Source organism: Pelobates fuscus, chromosome 2, assembly GCF_036172605.1.
Source record: "Pelobates fuscus isolate aPelFus1 chromosome 2, aPelFus1.pri, whole genome shotgun sequence".
In the NCBI taxonomy this organism is placed as follows: Eukaryota; Metazoa; Chordata; class Amphibia; order Anura; family Pelobatidae; genus Pelobates; species Pelobates fuscus.
The window spans coordinates 136,133,304-136,156,199 of record NC_086318.1 but is presented as its reverse complement, the minus strand read 5'-3'; the positions used below and the strand labels follow the sequence as shown (position 1 = coordinate 136,156,199).

The 22,896-nt window shown below is 42.2% G+C and overlaps 1 protein-coding gene across 1 annotated transcript in view; it reads left to right on the top strand.

The window, feature by feature from the left end:
- Positions 1-22,896, top strand: part of LOC134586197 (T-kininogen 1-like) — a 63,911-nt gene that overhangs the window by 21,979 nt on the left and 19,036 nt on the right. The window contains exons 6-9 of the mRNA XM_063441692.1: positions 895-979; positions 6,754-6,899; positions 10,113-10,220; positions 11,209-11,283. Of these exons, the coding sequence (XP_063297762.1) occupies positions 895-979; positions 6,754-6,899; positions 10,113-10,220; positions 11,209-11,283 (414 nt within the window). The remainder of the gene's footprint in view (positions 1-894; positions 980-6,753; positions 6,900-10,112; positions 10,221-11,208; positions 11,284-22,896) is intronic.

Here is a 22,896-nt window from a genome sequence, read left to right as displayed (position 1 = left end):
AGGTCCCTTAAACCTGCAAAGGTAATTATTATAGTTTTTAATAAATTGCAATAATTACTTTTGAGGGTTAACTCCACCTCTGGACAGCCACTAGAGGGACTTACGGGTCGTTAGGCGACTTTTGGTCGTCTGATACTGGACGTCCTCACGTTATGCATGAGGACATCCAGCATTATGTAAAACCCCATAGGAAAACATTTTAGATTCTATTATATGAGATAATATCTTGTAACTGAATTCACTTTTTTTTCTATAGAGGTTAAATGAGAAACTGCTAATCAATTTCAAGATATGCTTATCTCAGCTAATAAAATTTCCTCAATTTAAAATATTATTGAAACTCTTTAATTTAATTTCTAATTCTAGTATAATAGTAAAATGGTTATAATATGTCTCAGGAAAAACATACAATCTCTTTTAAAAACGAGATTGCAGGCTCAGTGGTTCAACTAAATAATTTGGATTTCCCAGAACCCTTAAAACCGCAAACTGTATTGCTGAAATAAACTAATAGATTGTATTGGTTAAAAGAGTTTGTAAGCTTTGGAGATTTACAGGATTATTTACTATAGTTAGAATGCAAAGTTAGTTTTAAATGTAAGGTCAAAATAGCACTTTAAATTCACATTAATAACCTTGAAATTTTCTAATTTTGCAATTTGGTGATTTCAGACAAATTTTGTTCTAATTTAGGGGGTAGAAAAAAGAATAATTAACAACTTTAAAAAATGTAAGGAAAACGAAAAATGAAAATAAAGAATTAAAAAAATGTATGGAATATGAATGTATGGAAAAATTAATATATGGCAATTATGTACTAAAAGCTGTACAACTGTAAACAAAATAAAAACATGCGAACGGATAATAAGTCACTTTTTTTCTACTTATGTTAAGCAATCCGGTAAATGTGCAACTACAGTACATAGGAATCTTCAACAAACAAACGAAATCACTTATCTGCATTGTACGTCAGATTCAGGTAAGAGACTATTCTTGGGCAATAAATATCTCCCACTGCAATTCAGGCTTTTTCCCCATTGTCATTGTAAGAAAAAATGTATATACTTGCAGCAGGATTAGTAAATTGAGGGTGCACTAACCCAGTAAATATTTCAGAAAGCACTTTTTCAGTGCTGACAGATATCATGGGAAAGAAAGAATTTAAACAAGAATTGTTGTTACAGGAAACGCCATGTATCAATGTTGCCTAACTGTCTTTTAGTAACATCTCCTTCAATACCCACATTTAAATATGAAAGAGACGTTTTTTTGTCATCATACTTTGGGAATCATTCAGCTGCTTTTGCTATTTTTATTTTATCCAAATCTGAGCCTTCCATTTGTATTTGAAAACATTGTTGCTATCTAGTTCAGGAGTAGGCAACTTTGGCACTCTAAATGTTGTGAACTACATCTCCAGTGATGCTTTGCCAAAGCTGCTGCATTTTCTTGTAATGCTATTTTCAATTCTTAGAAATTCTTTTTCTAGATTTGTAGGATTTATCCTCCTCTATGGTTCCAGTTTCTTTACTTTTTCTAACACGTTTCTCTTCCATTTTATAGAAGAATATAATGCATCCTCTATAGGATTTCTTTTAGAATCTTGCTTAATTTTATAGAGACTCCCCTATTAAAGGTTTTTTCAATGTCGGGAAGTGTGTTCCTAGTTGTTTTCCTTCTAGCGGACACCTCAATCACATTTTTACTGACAATGTTAGAAAGATACGTTTCATGAACTGGAAATGGAAAATGTCCCATCTAAGTATCTAAAGCTAGCAACCTGTTACAAATTGCACCACGTTTTAGTTTGTCTTTGGTAACACACCATTTAGACCTTTCATCAACAGAAATTGATTTAAATAAAAATATTTTATATCAAAGTTACATAAAAATCTTTGCATGTTTGAAGTGGAATATTAGACCCAACAATAACAGGATATTTGTAACCCTCTGCTCATCTCTTAGACCAATCTATGGCCAGATCTTAGATGAGTTTTTGTACAGATTTTTACACAGAATAAGGCATTGGGGTTAACGCAAAAATAAAGGAAATTGATGGTAAGACAATCCCTTGCAAAATAGACACGATGGTGCTACTCAATGTAGACATTCCAAAGCAAAAATTCAAATACTCACTTCTGCTGTTTATGTTGACAGCAGCCAAATCAGTTATTGCAACTAACTGGAAAAACGCATCACACATAGGACTCAGGGATTGGACATTAAAACTAGAACATTTTAGAGTAATGGAAGAACTAAGATGGTCCTCCCTAGGGTGATTGGATAGGTTCACAGAAATATGGCAGCCGTGGATAACATACACGTCAAAGAACAGAAATGAGTGATTATATTGGGCACAATACAAACTTTCAAAGAATGCGGACTGAATTGTTGGTTCTATAGTAGATCAGAACCTAGGTCACATACGAATATGATACGAATATGATATTATTTGCTTGGACAATGTAACACTGTTTTATTACTTAGTTTTATTAATTAATTAATTTGTTTCGTTTATTTTGTTTCTATCACTTGTACTATCCAATCTCATATCCTACAATATAACTGTAATGGAATGATTTGTATATAGAAATGATACCATGGATGTAACCAGGGCCGTCTTTAACAAGGGGCAAACAGGGCAGCTGCCCCGGGCCCAGTTGCTCCTGGGGGGCCCAAAGCAGCTGCCCTGTGGGCCCCCTGTCCGCAGCCAGGTCTGAACAGCCCACCGGGATACTGAGAAATATCCCAGTGGGCTGCAGCAGGTGATGTAATCAGGGCCCCCCGGCCCTTTAAGAGAGCTCCTGACCGAGCCCCTGTCTTCCGGCCTGCTGGGAGGAAGTGTTGTGAGATCACTTCCTCCCATTTAACAGAGTGCCGCTGGGGAGGATTAGGCATACATGGAGAGAAGGAGGAGGTACAGACCAAGACGAAGACTCCCATCAATCTCAGCCATCCAGCTCCCACTGGACTACAGGGAAGACACACTTCTGTAAAGGTAAGGAGGGTGGCTAAACTATGTGAATTCATATGACTGTGTGTGTGTGTGTGTGTATGTATGTGTATCTGGCTGTATGTGTGTGTATCTGACTGTGTGTATCTCACTGTGTGTATCTCACTGTGTGTGTGTGTATCTCAATGTGTGTATATCTGACTGTGTGTGTATCTGACTGTGTGTGTGTGTATCTGACTGTGTGTGTGTGTATGTATGTTTATCTGACTGTGTGTGTGTGTATCTGACTGTGTGTGTGTGTGTGTGTGTGTGTATCTGACTGTGTGTGTGTGTGTGTGTGTGTATCTGACTGTGTGTGTATCTCACTGTGTGTACATCTGACTGTGTGTGTGTATCTGACTGTGTGTGTATCTGACTGTGTGTGTATCTGACTGTGTGTGTGTGTATCTGACTGTGTGTGTATCTCACTGTGTGTATATCTGACTATGTGTGTTTGTGTGTGTATCTCACTGTGTGTGTGTGTATGTATGTGTATCAGACTGTATGTGTGTATGTGTATATCTGTGTGTGTGTGTGTATATCTCACTGTGTGTATATCTGACTGTGTGTGTGTGTGTATGTGTATCTGACTGTATGTGTGTATATGTATCTGACTGTGTATGTGTGTGTATCTGACTGTGTGTGTGTGTGTGTGTGTATCTGACTGTGTGTGTATATCTCACTATGTGTACATCTGACTGTGTGTGTGTGCATCTGACTGTGTGTGTATCTGACTGTGTGTGTGTGTATCTCACTGTGTGTATATCTGACTATGCGTGTTTATGTGTGTATCTCACTGTGTGTGTGTATGTATGTGTATCTGACTGTATGTGTGTATGTGTATCTGACTGTGTGTGTATCTGTGTGTGTGTGTGTATATCTCACTGTGTGTATATTTGACTGTGTGTGTGTGTGTATCTGAATGTGTGTGTGTATGTGTATCTGACTGTATGTGTGTATGTGTATCTGGCTGTGTGTGTGTGTGTGTGTGTGTATCTGAGTGTGTATGTATCTGTGTGTGTGTGTGTGTATCTGAGTGTGTGTGTATCTGACTGTGTGTGTATTTGACTGTGTATCTCACTGTGTGTGTATGTGTGTATCTCACTGTGTGTGTGTGTGTGTGTGTGTATCTCACTGTGTGTGTGTGTATCTCACTGTGTGTGTGTATCTGGCTGTGTGTGTATCTGGCTGTGTTTGTGTCAGTGTTTGTATCTGACTGTGTGTGTATATCTGACACTGTGTGTGTAAGTGTGTATCTGGCTGTGTGTCAGTGTGTGTTTATCTGGCTGTGTTTGTGTCAGTGTACATGTACCTTTGTGTCAGTGTGTATATGTACCTGCGTGTGTATGAGTGACAGTATGTGTAAGTGTGTATCTGTGCATGTGGCAATGCATACATCCCATCTAACATTGCACACAAATACAACCCTGCATTCCAACATTAACAATGCACACAAATACACCACTGCATGTGTATCTGTGTTCCTGTGTGTATCACTGTTTGTGTGAGAGTGCATCTGTGTGACAATGCATACATCTCAGCATTCCTACGCCAACACTGCACACAAATACATTTGTATTTGTTTATATATCTGTGTCAGTGTGTGTAAGTGTGTATCTGTGTGTGGATGTGCCAGTGTCTTTATCTCTGTGCGTGCAAGTGTATTTATGTATGTGGCTGTGTGTGTATACGCCAGTCTTTGTCAGTGTGTCCAGATGTTTGCATGTATCAGTGTGCTAATGTGTATGTATATCTGTGAATGTATATCATTCATCAAGGCATTCAAACACAACATGCAACCACACCCCTGCAAACATTACATACAAACACACCCCTGAATTCAAACTCAAAAAGTATATAGAAACACATCCCTACACTTAAACACCAATACTACACCCTACCTGCACACACATACTGTATACAACAAAATGCTCACATTCAAATGCACAAACACTGCTCACAAATACAGCCCTGCAAGAATGGTCAAATGGTAGATCCCCAGCTGGCATAGCATCGTGGGAATTGTACAACAGATGAGGATCTATCTTTTCTCTGCTCTTGCGCTAGAGGGAAGGCTCAAAACAATGTCTTGCACCAGGGCACTGTCTACATTAGTACTGCCACTGTGTTGGGGTGGAGGGCGTGATTGCATGCCAGAGAGTGAAAGTTTCGGGGGAGGGCGAGGGATGGCAGGATCCAGGGGGCCCAAACAAATGCTTGCCCAGGGTCCAATCAAGGTTAAAGACGGCCCTGGATGTAACAGAGATGTTCCGCTACAATCTGTAAACGATGGATATACAATGTGTGTTCTTTGTGCATTCTAAACTTTTGTGATATATGAAACCTCAATAAAAAGAGATTAAATAAATAAGAATAAGGCATTGTATCGAGGACCACTCACACAATACAAGAATGTGCTGTCAAGAGCTGTGAAACACGTGTACCCATCCACTTCTGCTCAATTGGAAAAGTACTGCTTTGAATCATCCTCAGATGCTGTAGCTACAGGCTTCCTTTATGTTCTGAAGGAAGAGCATTGTCACGGTCTCCAGAACCAGACACACCGACAGATCACAGACAAAGAAATTGCAGTACTAGTCCTTAGAGTGGCAGGGCTATGCAAATAGAGAGAAGTCAGAGTACAAGCCAAAGTCAGAGGGAAACAGAGAAACGGAATAACGTTAAGACAAGCCGAGGTCAAGGATCAGAGAAAGCAGGATATATGGTGAGACAAGCCAAAATTCGGTAACCAACAGACTAAACGCGCTTTTGGGCTATCAAAAGACCACAACAGGGCAGCAAGGCACGGAGGAGGTAAATTTAAATATGATTAGGGTAATTCTGATTGACTAGTTTCCACTTAGAATTAATAATAACACATGGAAGGTATTTGATCCTTCCACTTTGACCTCTGACGTCATCAATGTGCACTAAGTCGGGTGGCTGACTCGGGCACATATTTAAGCACGCTGCAGCATTAGAAAGAATGCCAACAGGACCTGCAGTCACTGAAACAGCCGCAAACGGCAAGCGGGAACCAGAAGCCGCGGCTTGTGGTGAGCGGGCAAGTGAAGCTGGCGGTGAGTGAGCAATGGAAGCCGCCGCGCGCGGGCAGGGGGCCTGACAAGCAGCTTCTCGGCAACCTCTTCTTGATGCCGTCTTCACAAGAGCAACCCTTTGGCAAATGGAGATTTGAACATGTTCTTTCGTTTGTTTGTAGAAGAATTGACGATCAGCCAAAATGCGACAGTATTGCAATTCTTCCAAAACCAATTCTTGAAGTCTAATAATTAACATGTATGTGAACAGGCAAAATCTGATTGCCCTTGGTGAGTAAAGAATGTTTCCCCCCCCCCCTTTTTGTGGCATAATTGGCCATCATGTCAAATAGGGTTGTGCCTTCTATTGGACCAATAGTGCAGTATTCCTTCTGTGCTAATACATTTGCCTAAGCTATTGGAGTACCTTTTTTCTATTATCTACATTTCTGTTGGGATTGTGCTGGCCCATGGTCTGGCTATACACCCTTAGCTCCTGTGGATTGAGTGCATTTCTTACTTGGTACATTATTCTATTGGAACAACAGCATAAAAATATATGTGTTTTAAAGGTAAATTCAATGGACTTGAATCTTTTTTTTCAGTCTAACTTATTATGTAACTATGTAGGTCACCACAAGTGACTATTCAGAGAATATATCTAACTGAAATATTCACTTTCCCCAAGTGCTTTAAATTCAAACGTTCCTGTTTGTTTTGTAGGATTTTGCCTTGAATGTGCTAATGAAGTAGAACCCAATAATCCTGAGCTATTGAATTTGTTAAAACAATTTGTTGATGAACACAATGCCAACAGTAGGTCCCATGCCCTTTACAAACTGTCTGAAGTTGTAAGAGCAACAAAAGAGGTTAGTACATAGATGTGTGCTATTTAATTAAATTGTTTGCTATATTTCCTTTTTAATTTGATATGTACAAATGAATGATTATAACCTTATAAAAATAAGATTTTAGTTCAATACATGGTGAAATACTGAGAAATGCAATTTTTTTCAAATTTTTTATTTTTGTAAGAATGAATGAAATTAGATAATAGTTTGCATAATTGAAATAACATATAATGAATTTCAGAACACCCTGGCAATAGTATTTTTTATTATTCTGGTAACCAGAGAGTCAATGCCTCAGGGGTATGAAAAATCTCTGTGGATTAGTGAGTACCACTTTTGGATGGTGTATAAGGACATCATTTTTTCTTGATATACATAATGCTCCTGTATGCTTATGCACTGGGCATTAGGCTTGCGAATGCACAATATAATTTATTGTGAGACACTGACTTTTTTCTCCAAGTGGGGTATATATGAGCTATAATTAGTGTACAGCAGACTGTCATAAAAGGAAATATGCCAGTATTTAGCCAACCTACCTCTTCCATACAAAAATCCTGCTAACCGAAAAAATGACGATGGCTTTCCAGGACCCCATAGTCCATAATAATTTTGCCAGAAGCAGTCATGAAGGAAAACCTGGGAGACAGAGCTATCCAAGTGGGTTTGCAAGAGTAGTAAACAGAGGTTGCTGACATGCAAAAAGAGGATTGGTGAGTGGCTCTAAGTCAGGTGTCAGCAATCTTGTTCGGCATGAGCTCTGGATATCATTTCTATAAATGGATGGGAGTCTGCCATCATCTATGCATCTAAAAATTGAATATAACAATCATAGATTTCTACCTAATCTGTTATCTTTATGTGTGATTGCTATATACCAAAGATACCAAATAAGAGACCTATTCACTAAACAGCTTGTGGCGGCTACCCCGAGAGGATGAGGGTTTTCGCCACCTGAGCCATTCTTTTCCCCCTGTCCAGAGTGATGCTTTCCAATTTTCCAGGATAGTATGGCTCTTATAAGAGCTGGGTGATTATAGCATGTGTAGCTGGTCCCTACAATCATGAGATGAGACTCTATGATGAGGGTAAGCAAGGAATGATTTTAATGATGTCACACTGGCCTTTTATGCAATTCCCCATGCAAGGAGTACTCCCACATGGACCTTACAAGATAAAGACATAGACCAATGACAAATATGTTCAAATGTATGACACTCCCATTACAATCATACAATCCCTCCCTTCTGCCTGAGAGATAATTGAGCCAGATACTGTACTAAGTTAACTCAATTATCTCTAGGGGAAAAAGAAGGTAACCTGAAAGTACCCTAAAACCTCACATAACCCCCCACACAAGTTATATCCCCTGATAGCCCTGATCTGTGGGAACAACATATGTAAAAATCACCCAGATCGGTTCAGGGGTTTAAAAGTTTTATGAAAGTCTTGTTTCTTACCTACCACACACAAGGCTCCTGCCCAAATTAGTTCCAGAGATTCAGGCTGTCTCTTTAGGGAACTCCAAAATAACAAAATACCAAAAGGAACCGTTCATGAGCAGGCTTGTTGTGTATCCCTCGTTCGGGAGTTTGGTTTCACCGAACGCTGCCTTCATCAGATGAATGGGAACGAACATAAGTGGGGATGGAACTCTCACTGGTGTTAAGGCCGTCGAGTGTTCGATAATAATTTCATGCACTTGACGACCAAACCCTGCTGGAAATGTTCATCAAAACAAGATGGCCGCTACCTCGTGTTCATCCATATGAATGGCGGCAACCCAGCCGACCACCGAGAATGTTCAGGGATTGTGGTTAGCCAAGGTGTTAGGAAGGTCAAGGGGGTTAACTAGCGGTACACAACGGTCCTGGGTGGTCGGTTGATTCGATAGTTTGTTCGGTATACGAACTGGGTAGGTTTTAAGTGTTCGGTTAGTTCGGATACCGAATGATGCAAGGCAGTAAAATGTAGAATTACACAGAAAAGTTTACAGGGTGCAATCCATGAAGGAGTCATCCGTCACACAGCAGAAAGATCAAAATTAGGAAGAGCCATTTTCTTAATTTTCGTCTTTCAGCAACTTAGAAAATAACTCCCTAATTTGGAATGCTTATGTGGGATAACTATACTAATTGATACCAAAATAGAGTTATATGAAGGGCCTACACTGCCTTAGTCAAATGCTCCAAAGCATTTTGTTTATTCCCTAAAGTAGCCGTCTAGACTGCACCATTCAAGATAGACGACCCGATGTCAATTATTTTATCACGGTCATTTGCGGGCCTGAAAATTGCACTTGGTGGGCCTTATAAGACCTGTGGGCTGTAGGTTGCTGACCCTTGCTCCAGTGTATGGGTAATTAATCATCATGATGAGGTAATCTCATAATAAATACACATATTTTTTGCATTTTTCCATTCCACAAAGATTAACATTTTTGTAGTATTTTGCAGTATCATATTACCCTGCCCACAGGTGTCCAAAATGTCCATTGTAGCCAACCAGTTGATTGCCTTGGGCTATTAAGTAGACCTCAATGCAGCATTTTTAAATTTTAAACATCATAACACTAGTTTCCTATCTTGTGGTCGTTGCACTTTTAAGAGTGATTGTAAGAGAAGGGTGTATGTCATAATCTCACCCCTTGCACACAGAGGTCTCCCTGCAGACCATACACAAGTCCATGATACACATATATGCACAAAACGTGAAGGGGACATAGAAGAATACAAATCACAAGTGGGTAGGATGGAGACAGTGAGAGATAAATTGGGTGGTATGAAGAAAAAAGAAGACCAAAAGTGTGAGAGGAGATTAAAGAGGGATAAAAAAGGGGATGGCAGGTAGACTGAGGGTGTGGGTGGGATGCAGAAAGCTGGAAAAAAGCAGGAGAAGGGTAGAGAATGAGAGTCTCAAAAAATGTGGGTGGGATGGAGGCAGATGGTCATAAGCTGGGGTGGCATGGAAACAATGGGCCATCATTGGGGTATGATTAAGAAATAGGTCCAAAATTGACATAGATACAGGTAAGGATAGTGAATGAAAGTCAAAAGTGGAGCGTGGGATGGAGACAGAGGGAGACAGATGTTGTATGACTTTACACTACACCTATTCTGTTTTATTACATTGTTTAATTTGTACCTACATCTTATAAAGAATTGCAACGAAACATCATTATTTTATAAATATAATGTTATTTATGTGACGTACTTGGTTTTTATCATATAGGGTTCTGACCTAGAAATATATGAAGTCGAGTTAAAAATAAGTGAAACAAACTGCTCAAGGACCGAACATGCCATTCTTGGAGAGGAGTGTGACATCTTGATAAATGGAGTAAGTTGATATAGTCTGTGCGTACTTTATTAATAGCAAATTAGATACATAGACACCTTAGGGTAGTACATGGGTACATTGTTATCACAAAGCTGATCTTATGGCATCCTGGTGGTCTTCTCCAGTTTCCTTTGGTGCTCCTGGCAGGGATTCCTCTGTTGACTACGCTACCCAACTGAGCAACACTGTGTTTCATTCCTCTTATCCAATGATTTGCTAGAATGATCCAATGATCCAGAACTAGTTTTCCCCCGTGTTCACTTTATTTTGCTAAGGAAGATAAGAAAGACAATCTTCCAATGTAAACTTGGCAACCATCTCCACCTAAAAAATAATTGTTCCTTCCTTATGCCACTAACCTAGAAAGTGCAAAGATAGGCTTGTCTGTAGTCTTGGAGTCAATAACACTCTTAAATGGTGACCAAAGCCAATGCGTAAAACTAATTATTTGTCCATTCACTTCTTTGGACTTAAAATGGGTATTAGTACACTTAAGCATTGTTATCCCTGAGTGTCGCTTTTTATAATAAAAAAACAACTAAAAAAAAACGTAGGATTACTGGATGAGAAATAGGAAAGGGTAGGAACAAAGCTTTGGTGTTGGTGGTGATTGCCTACCTGTTTGGAATTGGTATGATATCCCACAAGTAACTATACAGATGTGCAATAAACTAGTAAAAATAAAGAAATCAATCAGTAGACATTTGTTTGTATGGCTATATGTATAGCTAGAAAAAGAAATAGACTCGAGGAAAATATTCATAAAAAATGTTAGACTCTCTACTTCTGATTCATAAGTAAAAATCAGGCTAATATCATCTAGAATGTATGCTCACAGTGAGGTAAAGGCTCACTATAAGCCTCATTACAAGCCATGTTCATGACACAGTTTATGGTGCAGTTGCAGTTTGCAGTTTGCAGTGTGCAGTTTGCAACTAAAATGAGCATATCATTCTAAAATAAAATAAAATATTGTTATTTATTTCAGGATACTATATATTGCGAAATTCAAATAAATTCTACAGGTTCAGTAATCCAACCATGTGTGGAACGAAAGATTATGGTAAGTATTCCAATTAACCACTGTTTACATTGCACTTGATAAATGAATAAATGGCCATGTCTATTTTTTGTACATATTTACAACATGACGTTTCTGAAGTACTGTAAAATAATTTGTTTTGTTTTTATTATAGTTATATACTGTATTCATACTGCTATACCAAAGGGAGAAGGACATAGGCGTGCGCAGCCTATTGTATAAGGGTGTGCACCCTAAAGCAAAAACACACACGCCGCGTGTGTATATATATATATATAAATATATATATATATATACACACACACACACATATACCGCTGTGTTTGTGTGTGTGTGGGCGCTGTGTGTGTGAAGGCGCTGTATGTGTGTGCGGGCGCTGTGTGTGTGTGTGCAGGCGCTGTGTGTGTGTGTGAGGGCGCTGTGTGTGTGTGAAGGTGCTGTGTGTGCGGGCGCTGTGTGTGTGGGTGCTGTGTTTGTGAGGGCGCTGTATGTGTGTGTAAGGGCGCTGTGTGTGTGTGAGGGCGCTGTGTGAGTGAGGGCGCTGTGTGTGTGAGGGCGCTGTGTGTGTGTGTAAGGGTGCTGTGTGTGTGATGTTAGTGTGTGCATGTGTGTATGTGTAAGAGTGCTGTTAGTGTGTGTGTGAGGGTGCTGTGTGTGTAAGGGTGCTGTTAGTGTGTGTGTGAGGGTGCTGTTAGTGTGAGTGCTGTGTGTAAGGGTGCTGTTAGTGTGAGTGCTGTGTGTGTAAGGGTGGTGTATGTGTGTGTGTAATGTGTGGTGTGGTGGCCGTATAGTTAATATCCCCCCTCCCTTCTTACCTTTTGTAGGGAGGGGGGACCGTGCTGCCATCCATCCCTGGTGGTCCAGTGGTGAGTGAACCATCCTGCGGGGCTAGAGTTCACTCTCGCGAGATCTGAGCATTGCCGCAGTAACATAGCATGGGCCACGGGGATTAGGGTGTGCCTAGGCACACCCGGCACACCCCATGCGCACGCCTATGGAGAAGGACCACTTTGCAAAATGAAAAATAAATATAAATACTGTACACAAAAGCAAAACATGGTACATAATATGGGAGGCCATAGAGGTTACTCAAGTTCTAAAAGCGACTGGAATTGGTCACGCAGGCACAATTGTACAGGGAATAGTATAGTAAGAACAGATCCTTTTCACTAAAAACATGCTGGGTTACGCCACAATGGGTTTTTATAGAGGCTTCCTGGACATGAGGGTAACATATCACTGACCTAACCTGGCTCCCATACCCAAACACACCTGACTCGCCTAATACGTTACTGGCCACTAAGATCACACTATCCCTTGGGGACAAATTTAAAGGCCTCCTGTGCGGCATCCAACCGATATCACTAGCTACAACTATACATTTATTGCACTAGCTCATTACAAATTTCAATTTCCGTACGTACATTAGATGTGGAGTATCCCATTTATACTAGTTATTCGATAACAATAAACTACTACCATTCACACAACTGGGAACCAAATTTAAACTACCAAGTGTAGCAAACTTCTCGTTCATTCAAATACAATCATGGATCTCCCATACTGTTAACTTACAATTGTATCCTGTAAATGGGAAGCTGCTGATTGACTTAGAGAAACTGTGCGTAACTAATACACCAATAAAAGAAAAACAATTTATACAATTTATACCCTACTTCAAAATACAGATAAAATTAACATGATGTGGTGTATAAAAGCATTGGAAAAAGAACTGGGCCACCACATATTGGAAATAAATTGGCTATGAGTAGTGATGTACCGAACTGTCCGCCGGCGAACAGTTCCTGGCGAAATTAGCGTGTTCGCGTTCGCCACGGCGGGCGGACACATGCGCAGTTCGATCCACCCCCTATTCGTCATCATTGGGCAAACTTTGACCCTGTGCCTCTCGGTCAGCAGACACATTCCAGCCAATCAGCAGCGCTCCCTCCCTTCCACACCCTCCAACCTCCCTCCCAGCATCCATTTTCGATTCATTCGGAAGATGCATGCTTAGTGAGAGGAGGGAAAGTTTAGCTGCTGCTGATTAGATAGGGAAATTGATAGCTAGGCTAGGGTATTCAGTGTCCACTACAATCCTGAAGGACTCATCTGATCTCTGCTGTAAGGACAGCACCCCAAAAAGCCCTTTTTAGGGCTATAACATCAGGCTGCTTTTTTTTTTTTTTCCTGTGTAATGTAATTGCAGGTGCCTGCCTGCCAGCTTCTGTGTGAGGTTCACATTGGATACTGTGCCTACTTGCCCAGTGCCACCACTCATATCTGTTTTAACAATAGGTTAAGCTTTACATTTAAAATAAATATTTTTTTTTCACTGTAATAGAAGAGCAGTTGCCTGCCTGACAGCTTCTGTGTGAGGTTCACTTTGGATACTGTGCCTACTTGCCCAGTGCCACCACTCATATCTGTTTTAACAATTGGTTAAGCTTTACATTTAAAATAAATATTTTTTTTTCACTGTAATAGAAGAGCAGTTGCCTGCCTGCCAGCTTCTGTGTGAGGTTCACATTGGATACTGTGCCCACTTGCCCAGTGCCACCACTCATATCTGTTTTTAAGAACTGTGTCCTTCAAGCGGCTCTGTCAGGCCTTCCTTCAGCGTGTGCCCTGCAAAACCCTGCCAGCGTACTTTGACAGTTGCCACTCATATCTGGTGTCTCTATAGCGTGCTTTTACAACCAAAATTTTGTTTCCACTGTAATAGAAGAGCAGTTGCCTGCCTGCCAGCTTCTGTGTGAGGTTCACATTGGATACTGTGCCTACTTGCCCAGTGCCACCACTCATATCTGTTTTAACAATTGGTTAAGCTTTACATTTAAAATAAATATTATTTTTTCACTGTAATAGAAGAGCAGTTAGTTGTCTGCAAGCGTCTGGGTGTCAGGCCTACTTCAGCGAGTGCTCTGCAGACCTGTGCCAGCGTGCTTTGACAGTTGCCAATCATATCTGGTGTCTCTTTAGCGTGCTTTTACAAAGAAAAAAGGTTTCCAGTGTAAGCTAATAGCAGACAGTCAGTGTCCTTCAAGCGGCTCTGTCAGGCCTTCCTTCAGCGTGTGCCCTGCACAACCCTGCCAGCGTACTTTGACAGTTGCCACTCATATCTGGTGTCTCTATAGCGTGCTTTTACAACCAAAATTTTGTTTCCACTGTAATAGAAGAGCAGTTGCCTGCCTGCCAGCTTCTGTGTGAGGTTCACATTGGATACTGTGCCTACTTGCCCAGTGCCACCACTCATATCTGTTTTAACAATTGGTTAAGCTTTACATTTAAAATAAATATTTTTTTTTCACTGTAATAGAAGAGCAGTTGTCTGCAAGCGTCTGGGTGTCAGGCCTACTTCAGCGTGTGCTCTGCAGACCTGTGCCAGCGTGCTTTGACAGTTGCCACTCATATCTGGTGTCTCTATAGCGTGCTTTTACAACCAAAATTTTGTTTCCACTGTAATAGAAGAGCAGTTGCCTGCCTGCCAGCTTCTGTGTGAGGTTCACATTGGATACTGTGCCTACTTGCCCAGTGCCACCACTCATATCTGTTTAAACAATTGGTTAAGCTTTACATTTAAAATAAATATTTTTTTTTTCACTGTAATAGAAGAGCAGTTAGTTGTCTGCAAGCGTCTGGGTGTCAGGCCTACTTCAGCGTGTGCTCTGCAGACCTGTGCCAGCGTGCTTTGACAGTTGCCACTCATATCTGGTGTCTCTATAGCGTGCTTTTACAACCAAAATTTTGTTTCCACTGTAATAGAAGAGCAGTTGCCTGCCTGCCAGCTTCTGTGTGAGGTTCACATTGGATACTGTGCCTACTTGCCCAGTGCCACCACTCACATCTGTTTTAACAATTGGTTAAGCTTTACATTTAAAATAAATAATTTGTTTTCACTGTAATAGAAGAGCAGTTGCCTGCCTGCCAGCTTCTGTGTCAGGTTGGATGCCTTGCCCATTTGCACAGTCAGTGCCACCACTCATATCTGTTTTAACAATAGCTTAAGCTTTAGATTTTAAAGAAATCATTTTTTTTCACTGTAATAGAAGAGCAGTTAGTTGTCTGCAAGCGTCTGGGTGTCAGGCCTACTTCAGCGTGTGCTCTGTAGACCTGTTCCAGCGTGCTTTGACAGTTGCCAATCATATTTGGTGTCTCTATAGCGTGCTTTTAAAACCAAAATTTGTTTTTCACTGTTATAGATTGAATAGCAGTTACTTGTCTTCAAGCGGCTCTGTCAGTCCTTCCTTCAGCGTGTGCTTTGCAGAACTGTTCCAGTGCACATTGCCAATCATATCTGGTGTCTCTATAGCGTGCTTTTAAAACCAAAATTTGTTTTTCACTGTTATAGATTGAATAGCAGTTACTTGTCTTCAAGCGGGTGTCTCAGGCCTACAGTGTGTGCTCTGCAGAACTGTTCCAGTGCACATTGCCAATCATATCTGGTGTCTCTATAGCGTGCTTTTAAAACCAAAATTTGTTTTTCACTGTTATAGATTGAATAGCAGTTACTTGTCTTCAAGCGGGTGTCTCAGGCCTACAGTGTGTGCTCTGCAGAACTGTTCCAGTGCACATTGCCAGTCATATCTGGTGTCTCTATAGCGTGCTTTTAAAACCAAAATTTGTTTTTCACTGTTATAGATTGAATAGCAGTTACTTGTCTTCAAGCGGCTCTGTCAGTCCTTCCTTCAGCGTGTGCTCTGCAGAACTGTTCCAGTGCACATTGCCAATCATATCTGGTCTCACAGTAGCTTGCACGCATAGTACCACTAATCCCCAAAAAAATGACAGGCAGAGGCAGGCCACCCCGCAGGGGCCGTCGTGGTCGTGGTGCTGTGATTCCCTTTTGCCCTAGAATAATGCCCAGTTTTCAGAAGCCACGTACCCTGAACTTGAAAAGTTCTGAGGACTTAGTTGACTGGCTAACACAGGACACCCAATCTTGTACAGCCTCCGCTCGGAACCTTGACGCACCATCCTCCTCCAGCTTAGCTTCAGGCACCTCTCAAGATAGCACTCACCCGCCTGCCGCCACCACTAGCACCACAGCCGCTTTACTTGGTATGTCAGAGGAGTTATTCACACACCCGTTTGAAGAAATGAGTGATGCGCAACCATTATAGCTAGAGGATGTAGATAACAGGGATATGTCTCAGGCAGGCAGCATTAAACACATGGAGGTACGGTGTGATGATGATGATGTTGTACCCGCTGCTGCTTCCTTTTCTGAGTTGTCAGATACAAGCGAAGCGGTTGATGATGACGATGCGTCCATGGATGTCACGTGGGTGCCCGCTCGGCAAGAAGAAGAACAGGGCGAAAGTTCAGATGGGGAGACAGAGAGGAGGAGGAGACGAGTTGGAAGCAGGGGGGGTCGTCGCAAGGAGCTAGTGGCACAGTCAGACAGCATGCATCGGCACCCGGGGTCAGCCCGACAGCACGCCAATCAACGCATGCTGTGTCCACCACCAGAATGCCGTCATTGCAGAGCTCAGCAGTGTGGCATTTTTTTTGTGTGTCTGCCTCGGACAACAGCGATGCCATTTGCAACCTGTGCCAAAGGAAACTGAGTCGTGGGAGGTCCAACACCCACCTAGGTACAACTGCTTTGCGTAGGCACATGATCTCACATCACAAACGCCTATGGGATCAACACATGAGTACAAGCAGCACGCCTACTCTAAGCCGCCATCCTCCTCCTGGTCCAGCATCTTCAGCCACGTCAACCACTGCTGTCCTTCTTGCCCCCTCTCAACCATCCGCCACTCCGTCTCCCACCTTGAGCAGTTACCGCTCATCTGCCCACAGTCATGTGTCTGTCAAGGACATGTTTGAGCGTAAGAAGCCAATGTCACCAAGTCACCCCCTTGCCCAGCGTCTGACAGCTGGCTTGTCCGAACTATTAGCCTGCCAGCTTTTACCATACAATCTGGTTGAGTCTGAGGCGTTCAAAAAATTTGTAGCTATTGGGACACCGCAGTGGAAGGTACCCGGCCGGAATTTCTTTTCACAAAAGGCAATCCCCAACTTGTACTCGATTGTGCAAAAGGAAGTCATGGCATGTCTGGCACACAGTGTTGGGGCAAGGGTCCATCTGACCACTGATACCTGGTCTGCAAAGCATGGTCAGGGCAGGTATATCACCTACACTGCGCATTGGGTAAACCTGCTGACGGCTGACAAGCAAGGAATGCGTGGCATTGCAGAGGAGTTGGTGACACCGCCACGAATTGCAGGCAGTCCTGCTGCCACCTCCTCTACTCCTCCTACTCCATCCTCTTCCATAACCTCCTCGGCTGAGTCCTCTTGTGCCGCTGCTTCTTGCTCCACATCAACGGCACCCCCCCAGCTCCCCAGGTACTATTCCACATCCCGGATACGGCAGTGTCACGCCGTCTTGGGTTTGACTTGCTTGAAAGCAGAGAGTCACACCGGACAAGCACTCCTGTCCGCCCTGAACGCACAGGTGGAAAAGTGGCTGACTCCGCAGCAACTGGATATCAGCAAAGTGGTGTGTGACAACGGAAAAATTTGATAGCGGCATTGAAGTTGGGCAAGTTGACACATGTGCCGTGCATGGCACATGTGTGTAATCTGATCGTACAACGCTTTGTGCATAAGTACACAGGCTTACAGGACGTCCTGAAGCAGGCCAGGAAGGTGTGTGGCCATTTCAGGCGTTCCTACACGGCCATGGCTCACTTTGCCGATATCCAGCGGCGAAACAACATGCCAGTGAGGCGCTTGATTTGCGACAGCCCTACACGTTGGAATTCAACACTCCTAATGTTCGACCGCCTGCTCCAACAAGAAAAAGCTGTTAATGAATATTTGTATGACCGGGGTGCTAGGACAGCCTCTGGGGAGCTGGGAATTTTTTTGCCACGTTACTGGACGCTCATGCGCAATGCCTGTAGGCTCATGCGTCTTTTTTTTTTTTTTTTTTCAACGTATATTAAAATTTTTTGTATACAAATGTAAAAACATATCCCATGCTTTACCCATTTTACAGTACAACTGTACACATGCAACATAAAAGAAATCACTGAAATTCAACAACACAAAGCTTACATGGGCTTTGAGGTGTTTGCCAAAATGCATGTATTTGTAGCCCAGATATAACAGTGGCTATAATTAACCTATGTAAACTTGTCACATCTGCCTACATTTTGTCATTCAGTTTTCATTTCAGTACAAATAGATGTTCAGTGAATAAACAGCTTAATATGGGGTTGTTGCTTGCTAAAAACAGACAGTTATGCTTTCTTCAGAAAACAATTATTGAACATTTGAAACTCCCATAGAAAGTATGGCTTTCAACTTACTGAGACAAATTAAAATTTCAGCTTTGATGTTCAGCACATTACATGTATTTTTTTCAATATTTCGCTAAAACATAACATTTAAAAAAAAACAAAAAACGTAAATATAACAAAACTACAACATTTATGCAAAAGGTTGAGGTCCTGCAGTAAAATGTTGATCAGATAAGAAGTTAGGTGGTATTATTTGTGAAAGCGGGTAAGAGAAGAGATTGGCTGGGTCAATGGACAATGGATTTACTGCATGAGTAGGGGGCAACATACCATGCCAGCCAGGGTAGGCTGCTTCTGGATACAATGGAAAAGATGGATATGGGAGACCTGCTGGAACAGTATTTGGCACATGGAGAGGTGGCATAATATTAGCACCCTGACTCTCTCCTATAATTACAGAGAATTCTCCTGGGAACTGAAGGCCATTGCTCAAATTTTGGAGCATATTCATGATCTCAGGCATGCCAACTTCCTCTCCTGTATCCTCAGAATTCTGATTCCACTGCTCAAAATTTGGGAAACCTGGAGGAGGGAGCCCTTGCTCGGCCATTTGTCTCTCCTCTCGTTCAACATCTGCTAATATGTCAGAGAAAATATCATCTGGGATATCCAAACCTTCTTTATGTTTCTTGGAAGATTTTTTGGGATAAGCTGTCCAGGAAGGATGGCTTGGAAGAAGCAAGATCAGAAGCAGAATAGGATGGTTGTCTTCCAAACCTGGACCTCCCAAAGGACGCAATCTTTGAGGGATGGGTTGGCCGGCAGGTAGAGGCACTAGGAACGCCTCCATGCAATGACTTCTGATGATTGCATATCTCAGCTTCCGATTAAGATAAGAATACAGCCGAGCATATGAAACTGCATCACTTGACGTTCTTTGATTCAGTCGGATCACACACATGTCCTTGGTGCACTCTGGCCAGATACGATCCACATATTCCCAAACAGACTCTTGCAAAATGCATCCTTCGGATGTTAACACTTTTGGTAAATCCTGGCAAAGATGACTGCTATAACCAGACTCTGGCGTGGCTGTAACTTTAAACTGCTGTATAGAGAACATGTGAAGGAATCCCTTCCACACACTTGAGTCTGCTGGATCTGTGAGTCTAGTATCTGGATCATACAATTTCTTGTTCTTCTTTTCAATGCATGAAGAATGTTGATTGCCATTAGTTATATGGTGTTTCCATATTTTCTCTGGTTTCTTGGTAATTACCCATTGGCTTAAGTCAGCATCACCTGGGGGGTTTATCAGCCCTTTGCATATAAGGCAGTCCTGATCTAAAAGGTGGCTCTTGTGTTTGGATGTTGTGTCCCTTTTCTCTGAGATGCAATCCTGCTGAGAATCCTGAGGCTGCCACACAGAATCAGACAGATCCTCTAGGGTCAAGTTCTGATCGGGCATGGTATCAATTTCAATTAACCCCTTGTGTGTCAGCTTTGTCATCTGAATCTGGTATGGCTGTCTTTCCTCTTTCTCGATTAGTTCCAGTGCATGTTTTCTCTTTTGAATTCTCCAGTTGGCCAGCTCCTGTGCAGCCATTTACGTTGCACTCATTAGAACCAAACACTGTGGGGTGATTTCACCAAGGACCACACGACGGAACAGGTTCTGATTTTTAGGGTCCTTCAAATTGAAAAGGAGGATCCGGTATTTATTCTTATATCTGCTGTCAGTACACAGGAAAAGTTTAAATATTTCTTGTTCTACGTTCTCTGCAACTCCACGCACCGACTCATCCAATACGTGAAGATCTGGGGTTTCTCTGACTCTCCTCAGTAGTGTATCAAACAGAGTCTGCACTGTGGTAACACGGACATCTTCAGGACATAACTCAACTATTTGCAGATAGGCAGTCTGCAGCTTCTCTTTTTCACCTGTTCTCTTCTTTCTCTTATGGGTATTCTTGTCTATATGCAGGTGGTCTCTTGCCTTTCTTTTAACCAATTCGTTCCTTCCATATGGTTTCAAAAGATCTCTGGCATCATTACTTTCAACGCAAATAACGTCATCATAGTTAGTCTCCTCATTATTCACCGGGAAGAGAGTGTTTGCACTGACTACCCACAGCATGCTCTTGCCATTGCCTACTCCACCTTCAACGACAGGGTGCAAGTCCCAAGGAGAAGGATCATTCACTTTATTATCTGTCTTTATTTCACAAGTAGTGCCTGGAACATCCTCATGGGTCACTAGATGTAAATCTGGACTAATGTCAACCACAGGGTCTGGAAAATCATCAATTTTAAATTTTTCGAATAATCCCAGTGGGCTGCCACATTCTTCCTCCTCTGATGGTATTAAAGTTTGCAGAGATTCACTATGGGGTGGTGTCAAGCATTTTGGAGAACAATTAAGCATCTCCATCCCAATACATTTCAGATGTCCTATCAGCTCTTCCACCCTATGCGATACTATGGGCAGGCTACCCGTGACGTCATTACTCACGGCCCTATTTCACACGGACACTCTGTGTCAGTGTGTATCATGGTGTCTGTGGACAGGGAACAGTCTCTATTCTGCTCTGTGTCAGTGTGTATCATGGTCTCTGTGGACGGTGAACAGTCTCTATTCTGCTCTGTGTCAGTGTGTATCATGGTCTCTGTGGACAGGGAACAGTCTCTATTCTGCTCTGTGTCAGTGTGTATCAGGGGTTTTGAGGACAGGTGTCAATCCATATCTGCCAAGTGACCCTATGTAGGGGGAACAGTCCCTATTCTACTCTGTGTCAGTGTGTATCATGGTCTCTGTGGACGGTGAACAGTCTCTATTCTGCTCTGTGTCAGTGTGTATCATGGTCTCTGTGGACAGGGAACAGTCTCTATTCTGCTCTGTGTCAGTGTGTATCAGGGGTTTTGAGGACAGGTGTCAATCCATATATGCCAAGTGACCCTATGTAGGGGGAACAGTCCCTATTCTGCTCTGTGTCAGTGTGTATCATGGTCTCTGTGGACGGTGAACAGTCTCTATTCTGCTCTGTGTCAGTGTGTATCATGGTCTCTGTGGACAGGGAACAGTCTCTATTCTGCTCTGTGTCAGTGTGTATCAGGGGTTTTGAGGACAGGTGTCAATCCATACCTGCCAAGTGACCCTATGTAGGGGGGACAGTCTCTATTCTGCTCTGTGTCAGTGTGTATCATGGTCTCTGTGGACGGTGAACAGTCTCTATTCTGCTCTGTGTCAGTGTGTATCATGGTCTCTGTGGACAGGGAACAGTCTCTATTCTGCTCTGTGTCAGTGTGTATCAGGGGTTTTGAGGACAGGTGTCAATCCATATCTGCCAAGTGACCCTATGTAGGGGGAACAGTCTCTATTCTGCTCTGTGTCAGTGTGTATCAGGGCTGGGCTTTGAGGACAGGTGTCAATGTTAGGTGATTTCTGCCCTTTATGGATTAAAAGCAGACTGCATCAACTGTGCAATTTTCCATGGGAGTTTTGCCATGGATCCCCCTCTGGCGTGCCACAGTCCAGGTGTTAGTCCCCTTGAAACAACTTTTCCATCACTATTGTGGCCAGAAAGAGTCCCTGTTGTTTTTAAAATTCGCCTGCCCATTGAAGTCAATGGCGGTTCGCGCGGTTCGCCGGTTCGCGAACATTTGCGGAAGTTCGCGTTCGCCGTTCGCGAACCGAAAATTTCAGGTTCGCGACAACACTAGCTATGAGCAACAAATATACATAAAGGTATGACGCTCAATGCCTCACATGTGGAAACCCTCCGGTAAATATTATATATTTTGTTTATGATACCAGTTAAACTAGCCCCCATATGCCCTGCCAATAGAGATGTCCCGAACAGTTCGCTGGCAAATAGTTCCTGGCGAACATAGCTTGTTCGCACAGTATACAAATAAGATAAATTGGCGCAAGATTCAAACTGATAGACAAAAAAAGTATATAATAATAAAATAAAATAAAAGAAGCAGCACCAGCAATGTACCCTGGTAAAAATGGTACTAAGTTATACAGAAAAGAGAAAAGTGCTAGTGCGCTAAAAAATATGTATAGAGACACCTCTAAAATTTTCAAGTGACTCTCCAAATGTAAATAGTGGTTATAACAGAGACCCAGAGACAAGTATGTGCACCCAACACACTGACACAAATATACTTATAGCCTGTCAATGTTGGTAGCTGGGTACTGTAATCAGGGAGACAAAAAACAGGGTGGGGGGACAATAGGAGGTACTCCTAGTGCAGTAAAGTTAAAAATATACACATAAAACACATATATAAAAATCCCTATAGGTAAAAAACTCACAATTGTGGAGTGGTATAAGCCCCACTCACTCCCGAGAGGCGGGGCGAAACGCGTCAC